General features: G+C 38.2%; 1 protein-coding gene across 7 annotated transcripts in view; it reads right to left on the bottom strand.

Moving 5' to 3' along the window:
- LOC144447981 (uncharacterized) overlaps positions 1-22,144 on the bottom strand; it is a 109,096-nt gene that overhangs the window by 9,079 nt on the left and 77,873 nt on the right. For 3 of the 7 annotated variants that reach the window (XM_078138108.1, XM_078138114.1, XM_078138110.1), the window contains exons 5-6: positions 20,756-20,828; positions 11,423-11,447 (exon numbers count right to left, since the gene is read on the bottom strand). In XM_078138108.1, the coding sequence (XP_077994234.1) occupies positions 11,423-11,447; positions 20,756-20,828 (98 nt within the window). The remainder of the gene's footprint in view (positions 1-11,422; positions 11,448-20,755; positions 20,829-22,144) is intronic. The other 4 variants (XM_078138109.1, XM_078138113.1, XM_078138111.1 and 1 more) reach the window with 3 other exon arrangements.

Here is a 22,144-nt window from a genome sequence, read left to right as displayed (position 1 = left end):
CCTAATGTCTACAGTTTCCACTACACTAACACAGATAGACCCATCTCATAAACTATATGGTATTCCTATTGTCTATAGTTTCCACTACACTAACACAGATAGACTCATCTCATAAACTATATGGTATTCCTATTGTCTATAGTTTCCACTACACTAACACAGATAGACTCATCTCATAAACTATAAAATAGCACCAATGGCATTGTAGCACAACTGTACAGTTTTTAAGGTACATGGGTAGCGATCGCTCAACTGATTTCCGACAAAGCACAAAGTGTTTTGGGCAAGATTGACTTTGAACTTTTTATTACTTTTTATTACTTGTTTTATTTGCACATGTCAAATTGTTTGTGTGTCAGCATGCCCAGCAAAGTCAGATAGGAGAAACAGATATTCCAATATTCCTGATCCTTTACCAAAATATACACAAGAATTGTCATTCCCGACAAATAAAAACTTATTTACTGCACACATTTTTTTAAATTCCCGTGATGATACGACTGAAAAGCCATATAATTTATGTCCTATGCTGTCCCCATGATCTGCTGTACAGAAAGCCAGTTCTCAACGCATGGAGCGCAATACGTAACCTCTAATGAATATTTATTAAAATACATCATCTTCGGCTTCACTCGGAAAGATTTTTCCACGTTTGAACTAATCTTTTGACACAAAAATGTGTTAGCAGGGAAGTACCCAGATGGCAATGTAGTTGTATGGTAATTCTTTGAACTCTGACCTATCGATGTTTGGCTTTCATTTTTCGATTGGGTTATTTGTTACAGATTTACATGATTTCGCCTGGGACTTGAAAATGGCAAGGTTTGGACTCAAAAATGGACCATTTTCACAGTATTTTACGTCGAATTAAGGGAGTTGCACAGGCTAGGACGTTAGTTAAAATTCACTGTTCAAGTATGCCTGAGTTATGGCTTTGGACATGAAAACTGCGCCAACTAAATCGCTGCCAGACAACCATATCGGATTGTATCATGACGAAAATGGATATGCACATGTATGTCACAGAACATTGTCCTAATACCAACTTTGAATGAGATCTGTTCAAGCATGTCTAAGTTATGGCTTTGGACATGGAAAATTTGCAAACAAAATGGCTGCTAGATGGCCATATTGGATTGTATCACGACAACATTGAATATGCACATGTATGTCATAGAACACTGTCCTAATACCAACTTTGAATGAGATCTGTTCAAGCATGTCTGAGTTATGGCTTTGGACATGGAAAATTCACAAACAAAATGGCTGCTAGGCGGCCATATTGGATTGTATCATGACAACAATGAATATGCACATGTATGTCATAGAACACTATCCTAATACCAACTTTGAATGAGATCTGTTCAAGCATGTCTGAGTTATGGCTTTGGACAGGCAAAATTTGCAAACAAAATGGCTGCTAGGCGGCCATATTGGATCGTATCATGAAACAAATTGACGTGCATATGTATGCCATTGTATGTTGCCCCTGTACTAAGTTTGAAAAAAATTGGTTCAGGCATCTCCAAGAAACGGCTCTGGACGAGCAGACGGACGGAACCCAATCCATAAGTCCCCGTCCCAGACTTCGTCCAGCGGGGACTAACAAATTGTGAAAATGTGGAGTCAATACCTTCATTTTTAACAAATTTATGACATTTTTACTCAGTAAAGAATGGGGATGAAAAATAGCCTGTGCAACAACCTTAATGGGAAATGCACTTATTTTCTATCTATCATGAATGTGTCTAGGTCAAAGGTCCAGGTGTGTGTCAAATACATTTACAGGCAACGCAATTTTACAGGCAATTTTCACCGATTTACTATTTCAAACAAGCGACCTATCGGTCTGAATAGCTCCGCTGTTTTTTTAATATTTTATTTTGGTAACATGTAGAAGTGGTTCAGTTGTTCAGCTCTTCACTATGCAGTTTTGTTTTAGCGATGTAATAAAGTGGTTAGTGGTTTCATATGATGTCTCACTATAAAACACATTTTATACAGAAAGTTGGTAAAATATTATACTTTTATACCATAGTCACCATTTTACAAAATCTACATTATGAAAATTACACAAAATCTCAGAAAAATAATGACTGGGAAATGCACACAAAAAAACAAAAAAATACCCCCAATGGTGTGTAGCACAACTGCACAGTTTTTAAAAATGTTTATCCATATGGTAGTCCATGCTAACAATAAGTGTTCATTTGTTGAATGACTATCCAGTTGCCTATCCAACCATGTTGCTATCTTTACGATATGTGCTATCATTTGGCTGTTGCTATGGGCGTGGTCATGTTGTTAGATATATTTGCATACATTTTAGTATGTTTTTGTTCACTTGTGTATAAATTCCTGATATTATCTTTGCAATATACATGATCATTTGGCTGTTGCTATGGGCATGGTCTTGTTGCTACGCATATTTACATACATTTTTTGAATGTTTATTCAATTGTCTGTTAATCCCTGTTGTTATCTTTGTGAAATACACCACCATTTGGCTGTTATGGACGTGGTCATGGTTGCTAGGGTATTTGCATACATTTTTTGAATGTTTACTCATTTGCCTACCAGATGATGTTGTTATTTGACCAAAATATACTGCCATTTGGTTGTTGCTAAGGGCGTGGTCATGGTCGCTAGGGCCAATTTTGAAAAAAATGTTTAGAAGAAAATCTGCAGAATAACACTTTCAGAAACATCTCACCAAGTTTCAGATTTGGTGACTAAGTACTTTTTGAGATATAAGTTTTTGACCAAAAATGAACATTTTTACACCTAATTTGCATATCACTCATGGAATCATTGTATGCTTAATAGTTCTTCGTCCATACATCCCTAGATGCATTCCCATTAAATTTCAGCCCAATCTGCTCAGTAGTTTTGGAATTATAGATTTTTAACCAAAAAGACACATTTTTAGCCCTAATTTGCATATCACTGATGGAATCATCATGTCATGAACAAATCTTACTTCACCCCCTAAAGAATTTTCCCACCAAATTTCGCACCAATCTGCCCAGTAGTTTCTGAGTTTAAGTTTTTTGACCAAAAATCACATTTTTTGACCCAAATCACACACCTGTGATGCAATCATTTTGATTTGAACAATTTCCCAACTAGACACTCAAGGTAATGAACCCACCAAATATCATGGCAATCGGTTCAACGGTTTTTGACTTTAAGTTGTTTACACACACACACACACACATCCACACACACACAGACAGACAGACAGACAGACAGACGTCGGGCGATCCCTATAGCACTACTGAACCTCAGTTCAGTTGTGCTAAAAAGGATTTTTGAGGTTGGCTATAAATAATTCCAGTGTCTTACAGCTTTAATCCTGGAAAATTTTGATGATGAATGAAATAAACTAGGGATCTAAAATAATTTTGAGGCAATTCGAATTTCAATTTTCTAACAAATTTACCAAACACATTGTCCATAATTGTCAACAACATTCAACTTGTAGTAGACATAACATCATCTGATATTTTAATTTAATAGCCTATGGACCTCCTTGCAGGTGCAATTTTATTTGTCTCATTTCTCACTCAAAGGCCAGAATATAATATTAGAACATGATAGAATCTACCGAGTGACAGCATTACAAGCATACGGTGTACACGTAACTTGACTAATGTTGTGCCTAGCATGATATGCTTTACACCATGCATGCGCACACCAAGGCACCGATTATCCATACAAAATACAGGTAAAGATTTAGGGCCAATTTAGTCAAAATGATTTGAAGAAAATCTGAAGAATAACACTTTCAGAAACATCTCACCAAGTTTCAGATTCATTGACCAAGTACTTTTTGAGATATGTTTTTGACAAAAAATGAACATTTTTACACCTAATTTGCATATCACTCATGGAATCATTGTATGCTTAATATTTCTTCATCCATACATCCCTAGATGCATTCCCATTAAATTTCAGCCCAATGTGCTCAGTGGTTTTGGAATGATAGACACAGCACCCTCTAATGATAATATTAGCACAGATACACCTTATCTATAACACAGTGCCCTCTAGTGATAATATTAGCACAGATAGACCTTATCTAAAACACAGTGCCCTCTAGTGATAATATTAGCACAGATAGACCTTATCTAAAACACAGTGCCCTCTAGTGATAATATTAGCACAGATAGACCTTATCTATAACACAGTGCCCTCTAGTGATAATATTAGCACAGATAGACCTTATCTAAAACACAGTGCCCTCTTGTGATAATACTTGCACAGATAGACCTTGGGCGAGTTCAATTTGCACAATTATGACTGTGATTAATCTGTGTCATTTCTCGAAATGAGTTTGTAAACAAAACGCTCAATAACAATCATGATTACTTACATGTAAACATTTTTTTTTAAAGTTTCACACATTTCACACATATGATAATCTTTTAAGAGTATTGTTAACTTGCATTGAAAACAGAATTTACATATTTCAGTTGATCAAACTCTTAGCCAAGATGTTGAAAGGAAGTTTGACAAATAAATCTAACTAATGAAGAGTGTGCATCAATATATGTACAATGTGGCTATGTGTTATCACTAGGGGGCACTATGTATGTAAATAAGATCTATCTGTGCTAGTGTTATCACTAGGTGGCACTATGTATGTAAATAAGATCTATCTGTGCTAGTGTTATCTCTAGGGGGCACTATGTATGTAAATAAGATCTATCTGTGCTAGTATTATCACTAGGTGGCACTATGTATGTAAATAAGATCTATCTGTGCTAGTGTTGTCTCTAGGGGGTGCTATGTATGTAAATAAGATCTATCTGTGCTAGTGTTATCACTAGGGGGCACTATGTATGTAAATAAGATCTACCTGTGCTAGTGTTATCACTAGGGGGCACTATGTATGTAAATAAGATCTATCTGTGCTAGTGTTATCACTAGGTGGCACTATGTATGTAAATAAGATCTATCTGTGCTAGTGTTATCACTAGGTGGCACTATGTATGTAAATAAGATCTATCTGTGCTAGTGTTATCTCTAGGGGGTGCTATGTATGTAAATAAGATCTATCTGTGCTAGTGTTATCACTAGGTGGCACTATGTATGTAAATAAGATCTATCTGTGCTAGTGTTATCACTAGGTGGCATTATGTATGTAAATAAGATCTATCTGTGCTAGTGTTATCACTAGGTGGCACTATGTATGTAAATAAGATCTATCTGTGCTAGTGTTATCTCTAGGTGGCACTATGTATGTAAATAAGATCTATCTGTGCTAGTGTTATCACTAGGGGGCACTATGTATGTAAATAAGATCTATCTGTGCTAGTGTTGTCTCTAGGGGGTGCTATGTATGTAAATAAGATCTATCTGTGCTAGTGTTATCACTAGGTGGCACTATGTATGTAAATAAGATCTATCTGTGCTAGTGTTATCACTAGGGGGCACTATGTATGTAAATAAGATCTATCTGTGCTAGTGTTGTCTCTAGGGGGTGCTATGTATGTAAATAAGATCTATCTGTGCTAGTGTTATCACTAGGTGGCACTATGTATGTAAATAAGATCTATCTGTGCTAGTGTTATCACTAGGTGGCACTATGTATGTAAATAAGATCTATCTGTGCTAGTGTTATCACTAGGGGGCACTATGTATGTAAATAAGATCTATCTGTGCTAGTGTTATCACTAGGGGGTGCTATGTATGTAAATAAGATCTATCTGTGCTAGTGTTATCACTAGGTGGCACTATGTATGTAAATAAGATCTATCTGTGCTAGTGTTATCACTAGGGGGCACTATGTATGTAAATAAGATCTATCTGTGCTAGTGTTATCACTAGGGGGCACTATGTATGTAAATAAGATCTATCTGTGCTAGTGTTATCACTAGGTGGCACTATGTATGTAAATAAGATCTATCTGTGCTAGTGTTATCACTAGGTGGCACTATGTATGTAAATAAGATCTATCTGTGCTAGTGTTATCACTTGGTGGCACTATGTATGTAAATAAGATCTATCTGTGCTAGTGTTATCACTAGGGGGCACTATGTATGTAAATAAGATCTATCTGTGCTAGTGTTATCACTAGGTGGCACTATGTATGTAAATAAGATCTATCTGTGCTAGTGTTATCACTAGGTGGCACTATGTATGTAAATAAGATCTATCTGTGCTAGTGTTATCACTAGGTGGCACTATGTATGTAAATAAGATCTATCTGTGCTAGTGTTATCACTAGGTGGCACTATGTATGTAAATAAGATCTATCTGTGCTAGTGTTATCACTAGGGGGCACTATGTATGTAAATAAGATCTATCTGTGCTAGTGTTATCACTAGGGGGCACTATGTATGTAAATAAGATCTATCTGTGCTAGTGTTATCACTAGGGGGCACTATGTATGTAAATAAGATCTACCTGTGCTAGTGTTATCACTAGGGGGCACTATGTATGTAAATAAGATCTACCTGTGCTAGTGTTATCTCTAGGGGGCACTATGTATGTAAATAAGATCTATCTGTGCTAGTGTTATCTCTAGGGGGCACTATGTATGTAAATAAGATCTATCTGTGCTAGTGTTATCACTAGGGGGCACTATGTATGTAAATAAGATCTATCTGTGCTAGTATTATCACTAGGTGGCACTATGTATGTAAATAAGATCTATCTGTGCTAGTATTATCACTAGGTGGCACTATGTATGTAAATAAGATCTATCTGTGCTAGTGTTATCACTAGGTGGCACTATGTATGTAAATAAGATCTATCTGTGCTAGTGTTATCACTAGGGGGCACTATGTATGTAAATAAGATCTATCTGTGCTAGTGTTATCACTAGGGGGCACTATGTATGTAAATAAGATCTATCTGTGCTAGTGTTATCACTAGGGGGCACTATGTATGTAAATAAGATCTATCTGTGCTAGTGTTATCACTAGGGGGCACTATGTATGTAAATAAGATCTATCTGTGCTAGTGTTATCACTAGGGGGCACTATGTATGTAAATAAGATCTATCTGTGCTAGTGTTATCTCTAGGGGGCACTATGTATGTAAATAAGATCTATCTGTGCTAGTGTTATCACTAGGTGGCACTATGTATGTAAATAAGATCTATCTGTGCTAGTGTTATCACTAGGGGGCACTATGTATGTAAATAAGATCTATCTGTGCTAGTGTTATCTCTAGGGGGCACTATGTATGTAAATAAGATCTATCTGTGCTAGTGTTTTCACTAGGGGGCACTATCTATGTAAATAAGATCTATCTGTGCTAGTGTTGTCTCTAGGGGGTGCTATGTATGTAAATAAGATCTATCTGTGCTAGTGTTATCACTAGGTGGCACTATGTATGTAAATAAGATCTATCTGTGCTAGTGTTATCACTAGGGGGCACTATGTATGTAAATAAGATCTATCTGTGCTAGTGTTATCACTAGGGGGCACTATGTATGTAAATAAGATCTATCTGTGCTAGTGTTATCACTAGGTGGCACTATGTATGTAAATAAGATCTATCTGTGCTAGTGTTATCACTAGGTGGCACTATGTATGTAAATAAGATCTATCTGTGCTAGTGTTATCACTAGGTGGCACTATGTATGTAAATAAGATCTATCTGTGCTAGTGTTATCACTAGGGGGCACTATGTATGTAAATAAGATCTATCTGTGCTAGTGTTATCACTAGGTGGCACTATGTATGTAAATAAGATCTATCTGTGCTAGTGTTATCACTAGGTGGCACTATGTATGTAAATAAGATCTATCTGTGCTAGTGTTATCACTAGGGGGCACTATGTATGTAAATAAGATCTATCTGTGCTGGTGTTATCACTAGGTGGCACTATGTATGTAAATAAGATCTATCTGTGCTAGTGTTATCACTAGGGGGCACTATGTATGTAAATAAGATCTATCTGTGCTAGTGTTATCACTAGGGGGCACTATGTATGTAAATAAGATCTATCTGTGCTAGTGTTATCACTAGGGGGCACTATGTATGTAAATAAGATCTACCTGTGCTAGTGTTATCACTAGGGGGCACTATGTATGTAAATAAGATCTATCTGTGCTAGTGTTATCTCTAGGGGGCACTATGTATGTAAATAAGATCTATCTGTGCTAGTGTTATCACTAGGGGGCACTATGTATGTAAATAAGATCTATCTGTGCTAGTGTTATCACTAGGGGGCACTATGTATGTAAATAAGATCTATCTGTGCTAGTGTTATCACTAGGTGGCACTATGTATGTAAATAAGATCTATCTGTGCTAGTGTTATCACTAGGTGGCACTATGTATGTAAATAAGATCTATCTGTGCTAGTGTTATCACTAGGTGGCACTATGTATGTAAATAAGATCTATCTGTGCTAGTGTTATCACTAGGGGGCACTATGTATGTAAATAAGATCTATCTGTGCTAGTGTTATCACTAGGGGGCACTATGTATGTAAATAAGATCTATCTGTGCTAGTGTTATCACTAGGGGGCACTATGTATGTAAATAAGATCTATCTGTGCTAGTGTTATCACTAGGTGGCACTATGTATGTAAATAAGATCTATCTGTGCTAGTGTTATCACTAGGGGGCACTATGTATGTAAATAAGATCTATCTGTGCTAGTGTTATCTCTAGGGGGCACTATGTATGTAAATAAGATCTATCTGTGCTAGTGTTATCACTAGGTGGCACTATGTATGTAAATAAGATCTATCTGTGCTAGTGTTATCACTAGGGGGCACTATGTATGTAAATAAGATCTATCTGTGCTAGTGTTATCTCTAGGGGGCACTATGTATGTAAATAAGATCTATCTGTGCTAGTGTTTTCACTAGGGGGCACTATCTATGTAAATAAGATCTATCTGTGCTAGTGTTATCACTAGGGGGCACTATGTATGTAAATAAGATCTATCTGTGCTAGTGTTATCACTAGGTGGCACTATGTATGTAAATAAGATCTATCTGTGCTAGTGTTATCACTAGGGGGCACTATGTATGTAAATAAGATCTATCTGTGCTAGTGTTATCACTAGGTGGCACTATGTATGTAAATAAGATCTATCTGTGCTAGTGTTATCTCTAGGGGGCGCTATGTATGTAAATAAGATCTATCTGTGCTAGTGTTATCACGAGGGGCGCTATGTATGTAAGGGACGATATCAAAATCAAACACACCGTAATTACGCGTCCTCACGAGTAGCAACGAGTAGCTCCTCGTAGCTCCGATGTACTACGTGAAACAGGAGATAACAGGTGTTCATGTTCATGAATAACTGACATTAGATAATCAGTTCACTTTTCTTTGTTTCCCGTAAAGACGTCGTCTTTGAGCGTAGATACATGTAATTTTTTATCGCCAACACACAATAGATAGTGATTCTCACCTTCGTCTTCTATCGTAGTTAGTCGTAGTTTGTCATAATTTTCGATCGTCAAAAAACCCCACGTACTCCAACCAGTAATGTGCTGATGAAAATAGTACTGTACATGTTCTTATGACTGCAATTCGTTCATGGGCGATATTCATCAAAAAACAATTAGGTATGCACAAAATCAAAGTTTCAATATTCAGTAAATCTTTCACAACGTACATGACGGTATGTAGAAACTGCAACTGAAACGATTCAAAATTTGTGATGGACGTATGAACGTAATATGGTAAGAGTCCTGGGTTAACAGTAAATCTTTGAGTAAGATTATCGTACAATTGAGTGAGTCTCAAAGCATCAATCGCGGTTAGACTTTGTTTTTTGCACGGTCGATAAACTAACACTACAACTTCAACTTACAAGCTCACGCTTGGCGGCCATGCTAGGGCCAAGAAATGCAGTTGAATTGCGGAAGTGCAGTTTTGACTTTTATATCGTCGATAAACGGGATTTGTTTTATATATTCTAAAACAGCAACTAATTTTTTATGTTTCTCAGTACAGTAACATTCCTAAATGAGTCGAGAAATCACAATGTTCGGCAACACGTGACGTGACATCGGTAGATAAACATAGAGACGCAAGTGATGAACGTATTCAGTTATTCGTAGCGCGAAATTTTGTTATATAAATGACGTTTTTCCTCAAAATTTTGAAGAAACAAAATTTTTTAGGGGACTTCTAAATCAGTCAAATCAAACTATATATTAATGCGAGATAAGCTTTTAAATTAGTTTTTAATTTTTTTTTGTGGACAATGTTCGAATTCGACTGATGAATCCTGCAACTCGAATCTAACACAATCAATGCACCGTTCACCAGCCAGACAAAAATGGTCGACATGTTTGTTGACTAGCCAAGAAACGCAAAAGGAACTTGTGAGGCAAATCCGACGTTTCGAATAAAAATTCTTCTTCAAGGTATTTTTAGGCAAGACATGTTAGGTAAATACCTGAATATATCTGAAACACTTAGTTGACTAGCCGACTGTACGAATGCCACAGAAGGCATCGAATGAATAACATTGTGTGAAACTGATATGAAATCTTTTTGTTTCATGATTTTTTTCACAATGAAGACTACGCATAAATGATCGTAGTTTGGGCTCATGAATAACGGACAATAGGTGTTTACTTTTTATTGTCTACAACCTAAAGTACATGAATATGCGTCGAGACTTATGAATATTCACCGTAGTACATAGTAACTACTCGTAGCTACTCGTCACTACTCGTTAGGACGCGTAATTACGATGTGTTTGATTTTGATTTCACCCCTAAATAAGATCTATCTGTGCTTGTATTATCACTAGGGGGTGCTGTGCAAGAGATCAGGAACGCATTTGATTTGCACAATCCTAATCAGGATTTATCAATCACAATCAGGATTTCGTGTTTGATAAATACCAATCACAATCATGATTTCGTGTTTGATAAATACCAATCACAATCAGGATTTCGTGTTTGATAAATACCAATCACAATCAGGATTTCGTGTTTGATAAATACCAATCACAATCAGGATTGGTAATCATGCCCCAAACCATAATATACATGAATACAAGATGGCGGACAACATAATATCATAAGGGGATCACACACATGAATACAAGATGCGGACAACATAATATCATAAGGGGATCACACACATGAATACAAGATGGCGGACAACATAATATCATAAGGGGATCACACGCATGTGGCTGAGGGCAAGTTAGAAATGACGGAAAGTGATGTAAATAAATTGTGTTCGGTCAGATTGGTAATTTGTTATCATTTTGACAATGTAAAAGCCATATTATGAAGACAATCTTGCCTACAAAAAATGACCTTGTCCACTTAAATAGAATGCGATAAGAGCCACAAGTTGGATATGGGTATGCCATGGCTTTCTTGTCATGTTTACTCTATCAAAAACTGTCATTTACTACATTTTTTGTACGACATTTAACAAGTATGTGATAACCCAATCAGCTGAATAATAAATACAACTTACCTGTAGCCTTGTCTGCTATAGCCTACTGTAAGACACAAGAAAACAATATTTACATTTAATCATACTATCTGACATTACGATAGTCAAATTCAGATACTACATTTACAAATCTAAACTCAATATAAATCAGAGTACATCACTTTCACTGTCATATTGCAAAGGAAAAAGATATGTGCCAGGTTTAGTTGTAATCCCATGCATTACACTTAGACCTTGAACATAGTGGTCAAAGCAGTGTTGCAGCCAGAGGGGGTTTTGGGTCATTTGACACACATTTTTTTTAACCTGACCCACAATTTTGGAAGTGACGGGTCGACCGGTCATAGATGAATCACACTAAAATTGTATGCAAATATATTTAGCAAGATGACCACACCTATAGGAACAGCCAAATGATCGCGTATATTGCAGTGTTGCAGCCAGAGGGGGTTTTGGGGTTATTTGACACACATGTATATTTCAAAGATAACAACAGGGTTGATAGGCAACTGCATAATCATTTAGCAAATATCTTGCATGGGTCAGCATGTGGGTAAATATTCTGAAAAACTGTACAGTTGTGCTACAATGCCATTGGCACCTTTTTTGTAATGTCCCCCAAAATATGTATGATGACCCAGAAAAATGAAAGTTTCAGGACACTATGTCTCGGGACACTATGTCCCACTCTTTGAAAAGGCTGGCTGAAGCACTGGTCAAAGGTCAGAGTCTATGAAAGCTCATCATAGATAATATGGGTGTATAAACACAAGAAGTCTCAATCGCTTGAGTTTCCAGAGTTAGGCAAAATGTGAATCGTTTGACAAACATGGCTGACATTTGACCATTACTGCAAAGATAAAGAATCAAAGTAAAATGACATTTGTGCCAGGTTTGGTTAAAATGGGTCCATGCATGTCAGAGGTGCACATGTGCACTATTAACAGTTTGGCCATTTGACTTTGAACATAGGGGTCGAGGTAAATTAGAAAGGTCATCACACATAACATAGTATAGTATAATTGTTTATTATAATAGTGACATGAGGTTTACCTGAAAAGTTTACATTGACAAAAAAAAAGAACAATAAATGATAACACCTCCCAGCCGAACGAGTAGACTTATAAGTCACCTCAACAGTAATTTACAAAACAAAAGGTAGTCAAACAGCAAAGTACAGAAATTCGAAGGTTAAAGCGAAAATGTAAGTTGGTTCTTCACTAGCATTGTCCAAACGAGTATGGGAATCAACACAAAGCCTGCAGTGATCACAAAAGTCAAAATACAAAAGCGAGTGGTCTGGTATTTTGCACCTGTCATTCAACAGATAATTTAAACCATTTTTATCAATAACAAACACCATGTTTACAACATTAAATTAGTACAATGCTGAAAATGCTCATAAGGTGCACAAATATAGTTTACTACTGCTGAACCCCTAGTAGTCGAAACTGATGTGCAATCATCACAAATATAGTCTACTACTGCTGAACCCCTAGTAGTCGAAACTGATGTGAAATCATGCATCACAAATATAGTCTACTACTGCTGAACCCCTAGTAGTCGAAACTGATGTGAAATCATGCATCACAAATATAGTCTACTACTGCTGAACCCCTAGTAGTTGAAACTGATGTGAAATCATCACAAATATAGTCTACTACTGCTGAACCCCTAGTAGTCAAAACTGATGTGTAATCATGCATCACAAATATAGTCTACTACTGCTGAACCCCTAGTAGTTGAAACTGATGTGAAATCATCACAAATATAGTCTACTACTGCTGAACCCCTAGTAGTTGAAACTGATGTGAAATCATCACAAATATAGTCTACTACTGCTGAACCCCTAGTAGTCGAAACTGATGTGAAATCATGCATCACAAATATAGTCTACTACTGCTGAACCCCTAGTAGTTGAAACTGATGTGAAATCATCACAAATATAGTCTACTACTGCTGAACCCCTAGTAGTCAAAACTGATGTGAAATCATGCATCACAAATATAGTCTACTACTGCTGAACCCCTAGTAGTTGAAACTGATGTGAAATCATCACAAATATAGTCTACTACTGCTGAACCCCTAGTAGTCAAAACTAATGTGAAATCATCACAAATATAGTCTACTACTGCTGAACCCCTAGTAGTCGAAACTGATGTGAAATCATCACAAATATAGTCTACTACTGCTGAACCCCTAGTAGTCGAAACTGATGTGAAATCATCACAAATATAGTCTACTACTGCTGAACCCCTAGTAGTCGAAACTGATGTGAAACCATCACAAATATAGTCTACTACTGCTGAACCCCTAGTAGTCAAAACTGATGTGAAATCATCACAAATATAGTCTACTACTGCTGAACCCCTAGTAGTCAAAACTGATGTGAAATCATCACAAATATAGTCTACTACTGCTAAACCCCTAGTAGTCGAAACTGATGTGAAATCATCACAAATATAGTCTACTACTGCTGAATCCCTAGTAGTCGAAACTGATGTGAAATCACCACAAATATAGTCTACTACTGCTGAACCCCTAGTAGTCGAAACTGATGTGAAATCATCACAAATATAGTCTACTACTGCTGAACCCCTAGTAGTCAAAACTGATGTGAAATCATCACAAATATAGTCTACTACTGCTGAACCCCTAGTAGTCGAAACTGATGTGAAATCATCACAAATATAGTCTACTACTGCTGAACCCCTAGTAGTCGAAACTGATGTGAAATCATCACAAATATAGTCTACTACTGCTGAACCCCTAGTAGTCAAAACTGATGTGAAATCATCACAAATATAGTCTACTACTGCTGAACCCCTAGTAGTCAAAACTGATGTGAAATCATCACAAATATAGTCTACTACTGCTGAACCCCTAGTAGTCGAAACTGATGTGAAATCATCACAAATATAGTCTACTACTGCTGAACCCCTAGTAGTCAAAACTGATGTGAAATCATCACAAATATAGTCTACTACTGCTGAACCCCTAGTAGTCGAAACTGATGTGAAATCATCACAAATATAGTCTACTACTGCTGAACCCCTAGTAGTCAAAACTGATGTGAAATCATCACAAATATAGTCTACTACTGCTGAACCCCTAGTAGTCAAAACTGATGTGAAATCATCACAAATATAGTTTACTACTGCTGAACCCCTAGTAGTCGAAACTGATGTGAAATCATCACAAATATAGTCTACTACTGCTGAACCCCTAGTAGTCAAAACTGATGTGAAATCATGCATCACAAATATAGTCTACTACTGCTGAACCCCTAGTAGTCGAAACTGATGTGAAATCATCACAAATATAGTCTACTACTGCTGAACCCCTAGTAGTCGAAACTGATGTGAAACCATCACAAATATAGTCTACTACTGCTGAACCCCTAGTAGTCGAAACTGATGTGAAATCATCACAAATATAGTCTACTACTGCTGAACCCCTAGTAGTCAAAACTGATGTGAAATCATGCATCACAAATATAGTTTACTACTGCTGAACCCCTAGTAGTCGAAACTGATGTGAAATCATGCATCACAAATATAGTCTACTACTGCTGAACCCCTAGTAGTTGAAACTGATGTGAAATCATCACAAATATAGTCTACTACTGCTGAACCCCTAGTAGTCGAAACTGATGTGAAATCATGCATCACAAATATAGTCTACTACTGCTGAACCCCTAGTAGTTGAAACTGATGTGAAATCATCACAAATATAGTCTACTACTGCTGAACCCCTAGTAGTCAAAACTGATGTGAAATCATGCATCACAAATATAGTCTACTACTGCTGAACCCCTAGTAGTTGAAACTGATGTGAAATCATCACAAATATAGTCTACTACTGCTGAACCCCTAGTAGTCAAAACTGATGTGAAATCATCACAAATATAGTCTACTACTGCTGAACCCCTAGTAGTCGAAACTGATGTGAAATCATCACAAATATAGTCTACTACTGCTGAACCCCTAGTAGTCGAAACTGATGTGAAATCATCACAAATATAGTCTACTACTGCTGAACCCCTAGTAGTCGAAACTGATGTGAAACCATCACAAATATAGTCTACTACTGCTGAACCCCTAGTAGTCAAAACTGATGTGAAATCATCACAAATATAGTCTACTACTGCTGAACCCCTAGTAGTCAAAACTGATGTGAAATCATCACAAATATAGTCTACTACTGCTAAACCCCTAGTAGTCGAAACTGATGTGAAATCATCACAAATATAGTCTACTACTGCTGAATCCCTAGTAGTCGAAACTGATGTGAAATCACCACAAATATAGTCTACTACTGCTGAACCCCTAGTAGTCGAAACTGATGTGAAATCATCACAAATATAGTCTACTACTGCTGAACCCCTAGTAGTCAAAACTGATGTGAAATCATCACAAATATAGTCTACTACTGCTGAACCCCTAGTAGTCGAAACTGATGTGCAATCATCACAAATATAGTCTACTACTGCTGAACCCCTAGTAGTCGAAACTGATGTGAAATCATCACAAATATAGTCTACTACTGCTGAACCCCTAGTAGTCAAAACTGATGTGAAATCATCACAAATATAGTCTACTACTGCTGAACCCCTAGTAGTCAAAACTGATGTGAAATCATCACAAATATAGTCTACTACTGCTGAACCCCTAGTAGTCAAAACTGATGTGAAATCATGCATCACAAATATAGTCTACTACTGCTGAACCCCTAGTAGTCGAAACTGATGTGAAATCATCACAAATATAGTCTACTACTGCTGAACCCCTAGTAGTCGAAACTGATGTGAAACCATCACAAATATAGTCTACTACTGCTGAACCCCTAGTAGTCGAAACTGATGTGAAATCATCACAAATATAGTCTACTACTGCTGAACCCCTAGTAGTCAAAACTGATGTGAAATCATGCATCACAAATATAGTTTACTACTGCTGAACCCCTAGTAGTCGAAACTGATGTGAAATCATGCATCACAAATATAGTCTACTACTGCTGAACCCCTAGTAGTCAAAACTGATGTGAAATCATCACAAATATAGTCTACTACTGCTGAACCCCTAGTAGTCAAAACTGATGTGAAATCATGCATCACAAATATAGTTTACTACTGCTGAACCCCTAGTAGTCAAAACTGATGTGAAATCATCACAAATATAGTCTACTACTGCTGAACCCCTAGTAGTCAAAACTGATGTGAAATCATGCATCACAAATATAGTCTACTACTGCTGAACCCCTAGTAGTCGAAACTGATGTGAAATCATGCATCACAAATATAGTCTACTACTGCTGAACCCCTAGTAGTCAAAACTGATGTGAAATCATCACAAATATAGTCTACTACTGCTGAACCCCTAGTAGTCAAAACTGATGTGAAATCATGCATCACAAATATAGTCTACTACTGCTGAACCCCTAGTAGTCAAAACTGATGTGAAATCATGCATCACAAATATAGTCTACTACTGCTGAACCCCTAGTAGTCGAAACTGATGTGAAATCATCACAAATATAGTCTACTACTGCTGAACCCCTAGTAGTCGAAACTGATGTGAAATCATCACAAATATAGTCTACTACTGCTGAACCCCTAGTAGTCGAAACTGATGTGAAACCATCACAAATATAGTCTACTACTGCTGAATCCCTAGTAGTCAAAACTGATGTGAAACCATCACAAATATAGTCTACTACTGCTGAACCCCTAGTAGTCAAAACTGATGTGAAATCATCACAAATATAGTCTACTACTGCTGAACCCCTAGTAGTCAAAACTGATGTGAAACCATCACAAATATAGTCTACTACTGCTGAACCCCTAGTAGTCAAAACTGATGTGAAACCATCACAAATATAGTCTACTACTGCTGAACCCCTAGTAGTCAAAACTGATGTGAAATCATGCATCACAAATATAGTCTACTACTGCTGAACCCCTAGTAGTCAAAACTGATGTGAAATCATGCATCACAAATATAGTTTACTACTGCTGAACCCCTAGTAGTCGAAACTGATGTGAAATCATCACAAATATAGTCTACTACTGCTGAACCCCTAGTAGTCGAAACTGATGTGAAATCATCACAAATATAGTTTACTACTGCTGAACCCCTATAGTCGAAACTGATGTGAAATCATCACAAATATAGTCTACTACTGCTGAACCCCTAGTAGTCGAAACTGATGTGAAATCATCACATTGAGGATCACACCTGCCATTTAATGTGCACAGTTTGGACTCTTGTAAGAAATCACGAAAACAGTGACCATGTTGATTAACACCTTTGTCAATGACATTCCTTTGTGGAATGTCATCCAGAAACCCAATGCTATGATTCAAGGCACCAATGCTAGCATAATAATCACCACATATGACGACAGAATCGACATCATTGCCATAAAAATATAACTGACTGAGCAGGTGGCCAAAAAACCTATTAGCATCTCGGCCCCAAGGCGAATTCTCAGGCGGCAAATAACAGGAAAACACAACAAAGGAATAACCAGAAACCATATTTGTAAAACGCACTCCCAAAATACCGTCAGATGAATTATCAATTGTACTACTATGAAATCGCTATACAGTGAGTTTTTGATAAAGAGACCCACACCTCCAACACCTCCAAAGTTCCTGCGTGCATTATGATGTACACATGCTCTGTTAAACCCTACCCACTGATAACCTCGTAACTGTATTGTTTCATCCCCAGACAAATGTGTTACATTCAGAGAAATTATATCTGCCCTTATAGTTAACAAAATTTCACTCCTGAGCAAACTGTTCCACCGAGTCCATCCCCTGACATTATAGTGTCCTATTCTGAGTCATTATCATCAACTCTGTCTTCTTGACAATTTGCCTTCTTGATAATTTGACCATTTGCGGTTACCTTGTAACTACTTCCATTTGGTAATTCGCTAAGAAGTGTTCTAGCATTAAGCTCTACGATGCGCTCGGTATGTGACTTACTTGGGTGAAGGAAAACCCTCTTATACTGCTCACTGTCCTTTAGATGTTGTTTGGCCTGAAGAACAATCTTCTTTCGCTCAACATTTTCCATTGCAAACTTAACGATACCCGGGACACCTACTCTGTGACTTCTAAGACGAACTGCTTCTACCACCTTGACTTTGGTGAAGACATCCTCCCCAAGAGCTCTAAGCAAGGTTGTCACCTGGATGTCTGTACTCACAGCGTTTTCATGGCATATACAAAAGGCAATAACCATGATGTCTGGAACATCTACAGGTCTTACACCGCCATTTGACACACCTGGAATTGCATCCAGTTTATGCTCAAGTTCACAAAGTTTAGAATCTAGCCTCCCAATATCCAGCATGAAGTCATCTTTCAGACTTTCCATCTTTGACTCAACAATTTTACAAAGGTCAATTCTCAGCTTGTCAACCTTACTATCAATGGATCTACAAATTCCTTCTAGACCTACACGAAGTTGGTGAAGCAATACCATGACATCATCACCATTGTCTTCGGTCACCATGTTGAATTCGTTACCTGAATCAGAAGTTGAAGATCTTGGCCTTCGTCTTTTCTCCTTTAATGATGACATTTTAAACCTCAGTCTACTTAGAGATGGTGCTGGTGGGGATAAGTATCAATACATATACTTGTCACCCGCAAAAACCTCACTTTACGGTAGCAAATCTTGCAAGTAAAGGAGCTGCAACTTGACCATGTGTTCACTGTCCGCCTACCCATGATAACATACATGTACATGTACATGTACAATGTAGGTATAGACACTCAAATTAGGTGTCTATCCATCCATTGAAAAAGTCCTCGTAGAAGACACACCCCTCAAATTCTTAACTTTTATGTCACTGAATGGAGACGTGATTTAAAAGAAATTGGGCAACCAATAAATACTACTAAGTGTCTGATAATGCAAAACTGAACTAGGAGATCAGAGTCATGGCCAAAGGTCAATGCACAGTTTTCATCAATGTTTATGCACATGTTGATCCATGCTAGGTATAGGTGTTCATTTGCTGAATGATTATCCAGTTGCCTATCCAACTCTGTTGTTATCTTTGCAATATACACGATCATTTGGCAGTTGCTATGGGCATGGTCTTGTTGCTAGGCACATACCCTGGCCAAGTGACAACTACCCAGGCCAGTGACCACTACGCAGGCCCAGTGACCACTACTCAGCCCTGTGACCACTACGCAGACCAAGTGACCACTACCCAGGCCCAGTGACAACTACTTGGCCAAGTGACCACTACCCAGGCCCAGTGACCACTACAGTGACAACATGACAACTAAATGTACAATGGCCAAGTGACAATTACAAGGGTTCTGGTAGCTAATCTACCATACCATGAATCTCTGCAGTTCCTGACCCAGTGACCACTAGGTTGATACTGGTAACTATAGACCTGTTGTTGGTTCCAGGATGCATTGCGTGCCTCTCCATACAATGCCATGTATTCTGTACGCGCTGAGGGGTTTGCACGTGCTACTCAGGGGGATGGTTGTCAAATGAAGGTACCCTGGGTTTACCCGTAAAATCCCACTCTGTCATTGATGGCGTTCAGTCTTCGTTCCATAAAATCACCCATAATTAAAGAGGTCAACATGTCTTACCATCATTTCCTGATGAAAATGTTATTTCAAATGTAATAAAGACAAAACAAGACTAACTCTAACAACATAAGCGACGTCCTCTCGCGCAATGCATCTTGGAACCGGAAAATCGACTATATAACATGAATCTCTGCAGTTCCTGGCCCAGTGACCACTACGTTGATACTGGTAACTATATCTTACCATAACGTGGATCTCTGCAGTTCCTGGCCCAGTGACCACTACGTTGATACTGGTAACTATATCTTACCATAACGTGGATCTCTGCAGTTCCTGGCCCAGTGACCACTACGTTGATACTGGTAACTATATCTTACCATAACGTGGATCTCTGCAGTTCCTGGCCCAGTGACCACTAGGTTGATACTGGTAACTATATCTTATCATAACATGGATCTCTGCAGTTCCTGGCCCAGTGACCACTAGGTTGATACTGGTAACTATATCTTACCATAACATGGATCTCTGCAGTTCCTGGCCCAGTGACCACTACGTTGATACTGGTAACTATATCTTACCATAACGTGGATCTCTGCAGTTCCTGGCCCAGTGACCACTAGGTTGATACTGGTAACTATATCTTACCATAATGTAGATCTCTGCAGTTCCTGGCCCAGTGACCACTAGGTTGATACTGGTAACTATATCTTATCATAACATGGATCTCTGCAGTTCCTGGCCCAGTGACCACTAGGTTGATACTGGTAACTATAACTTACCATAACGTGGATCTCTGCAGTTCCTGGCCCAGTGACCACTACGATGACACTTGTAGCACTCATCATCAGCCTGCTGATAACACAGTAAAAGTACAATTAGTAACACATATAACACAGTTTGAATCAGACTAACTAATACTGCATCAAACTGTTGATTTGAAGGGAGCTCTTAACCTAACAAAGAAATGACAAGAACACCATACATTGTATTATGAGTCAGTGAGTAGAGTCAGTGAGTAGAGTCAGCGAGTAGAGTCAGTCAGGAAGTGAGTAGAGTCAGTGAGTAGAGTCAGTCAGGAAGTGAGTAGAGTCAGTGAGTAGAGTCAGTGAGTAGAGTCAGTCAGGAAGTGATTAGAATCAGTGAGTAGAGTCAGTGAGTAGAGTCAGTGAGTAGAGTCAGTCAGGAAGTGAGTAGAGTCAGTGAGTAGAGTCAGTCAGGATGTGAGTAGAGTCAGTCAGGAAGTGAGTAGAGTCAGTGAGTAGAGTCAGTCAGGATGTGAGTAGAGTCAGTCAGGAAGTGAGTAGAGTCAGTGAGTAGAGTCAATGAGTAGAGTCAGTCAGGAAGTGAGTAGAGTCAGTGAGTAGAGTCAGTGAGTAGAGTCAGTGAGTAGAGTCAGTGAGTAGAGTCAGTCAGGAAGTGAGTAGAGTCAGTGAGTAGAGTTAGTCAGGAAGTGAGTAGAGTCAGTGAGTAGTCAGTGAGTAGAGTCAGTCAGGACGTGAGTAGAGTCAGTCAGGAAGTGAGTAGAGTCAGTGAGTAGAGTCAGTGAGTAGAGTCAGTCATGAAGTGAGTAGAGTCAGTTCGTAACAGGAAGTGAGTAGAGTCAGTGAGTAGAGTCAGTCAGGAAGTCAGTGAGTATAGTCAGTGAGCAGAGTCAGTCAGTAGAGTCAGTGAGTAGAGTCAGTGAGTAGAGTCAGTAATGGAGTCAGTCAGGAAATGAGTAGAGTCAGTGAGTAGAGTCAGTGAGTAGAGTTCGTCAGGAAGTGAGTAAAGTCAGTCATGAAGTGAGTAGAGTCAGTGAGTAGAGTCAGTCATGAAGTGAGTAGAGTCAGTGAGTAGAGTTAGTGAGTAGAGTCAGTCAGGAAGTGAGTAGAGTCAGTGAGTAGAGTCAGTGAGTAGAGCCAGTCAGAATGTGAGTAGAGTCAGTCAGGAAGTGAGTAGAGTCAGTGAGTAGAGTCAGTCAGGATGTGAGTAGAGTCAGTCAGGAAGTGAGTAGAGTCAGTGAGTAGAGTCAATGAGTAGAGTCAGTCAGGAAGTGAGTAGAGTCAGTGAGTAGAGTCAGTGATTAGAGTCAGTCAGGAAGTGAGTAGAGTCAGTGAGTAGAATCAGTCAGGACATGAGTAGAGTCAGTGAGTAGAGTCAGTCAGGAAGTGAGTAGAGTCAGTCAGGAC

Source organism: Glandiceps talaboti, chromosome 17, assembly GCF_964340395.1.
Source record: "Glandiceps talaboti chromosome 17, keGlaTala1.1, whole genome shotgun sequence".
NCBI lineage: Eukaryota > Metazoa > Hemichordata > Enteropneusta > Spengelidae > Glandiceps > Glandiceps talaboti.
Note: the sequence above shows the minus strand (reverse complement) of the source record. Positions and strands in the feature narration are given on the sequence as shown.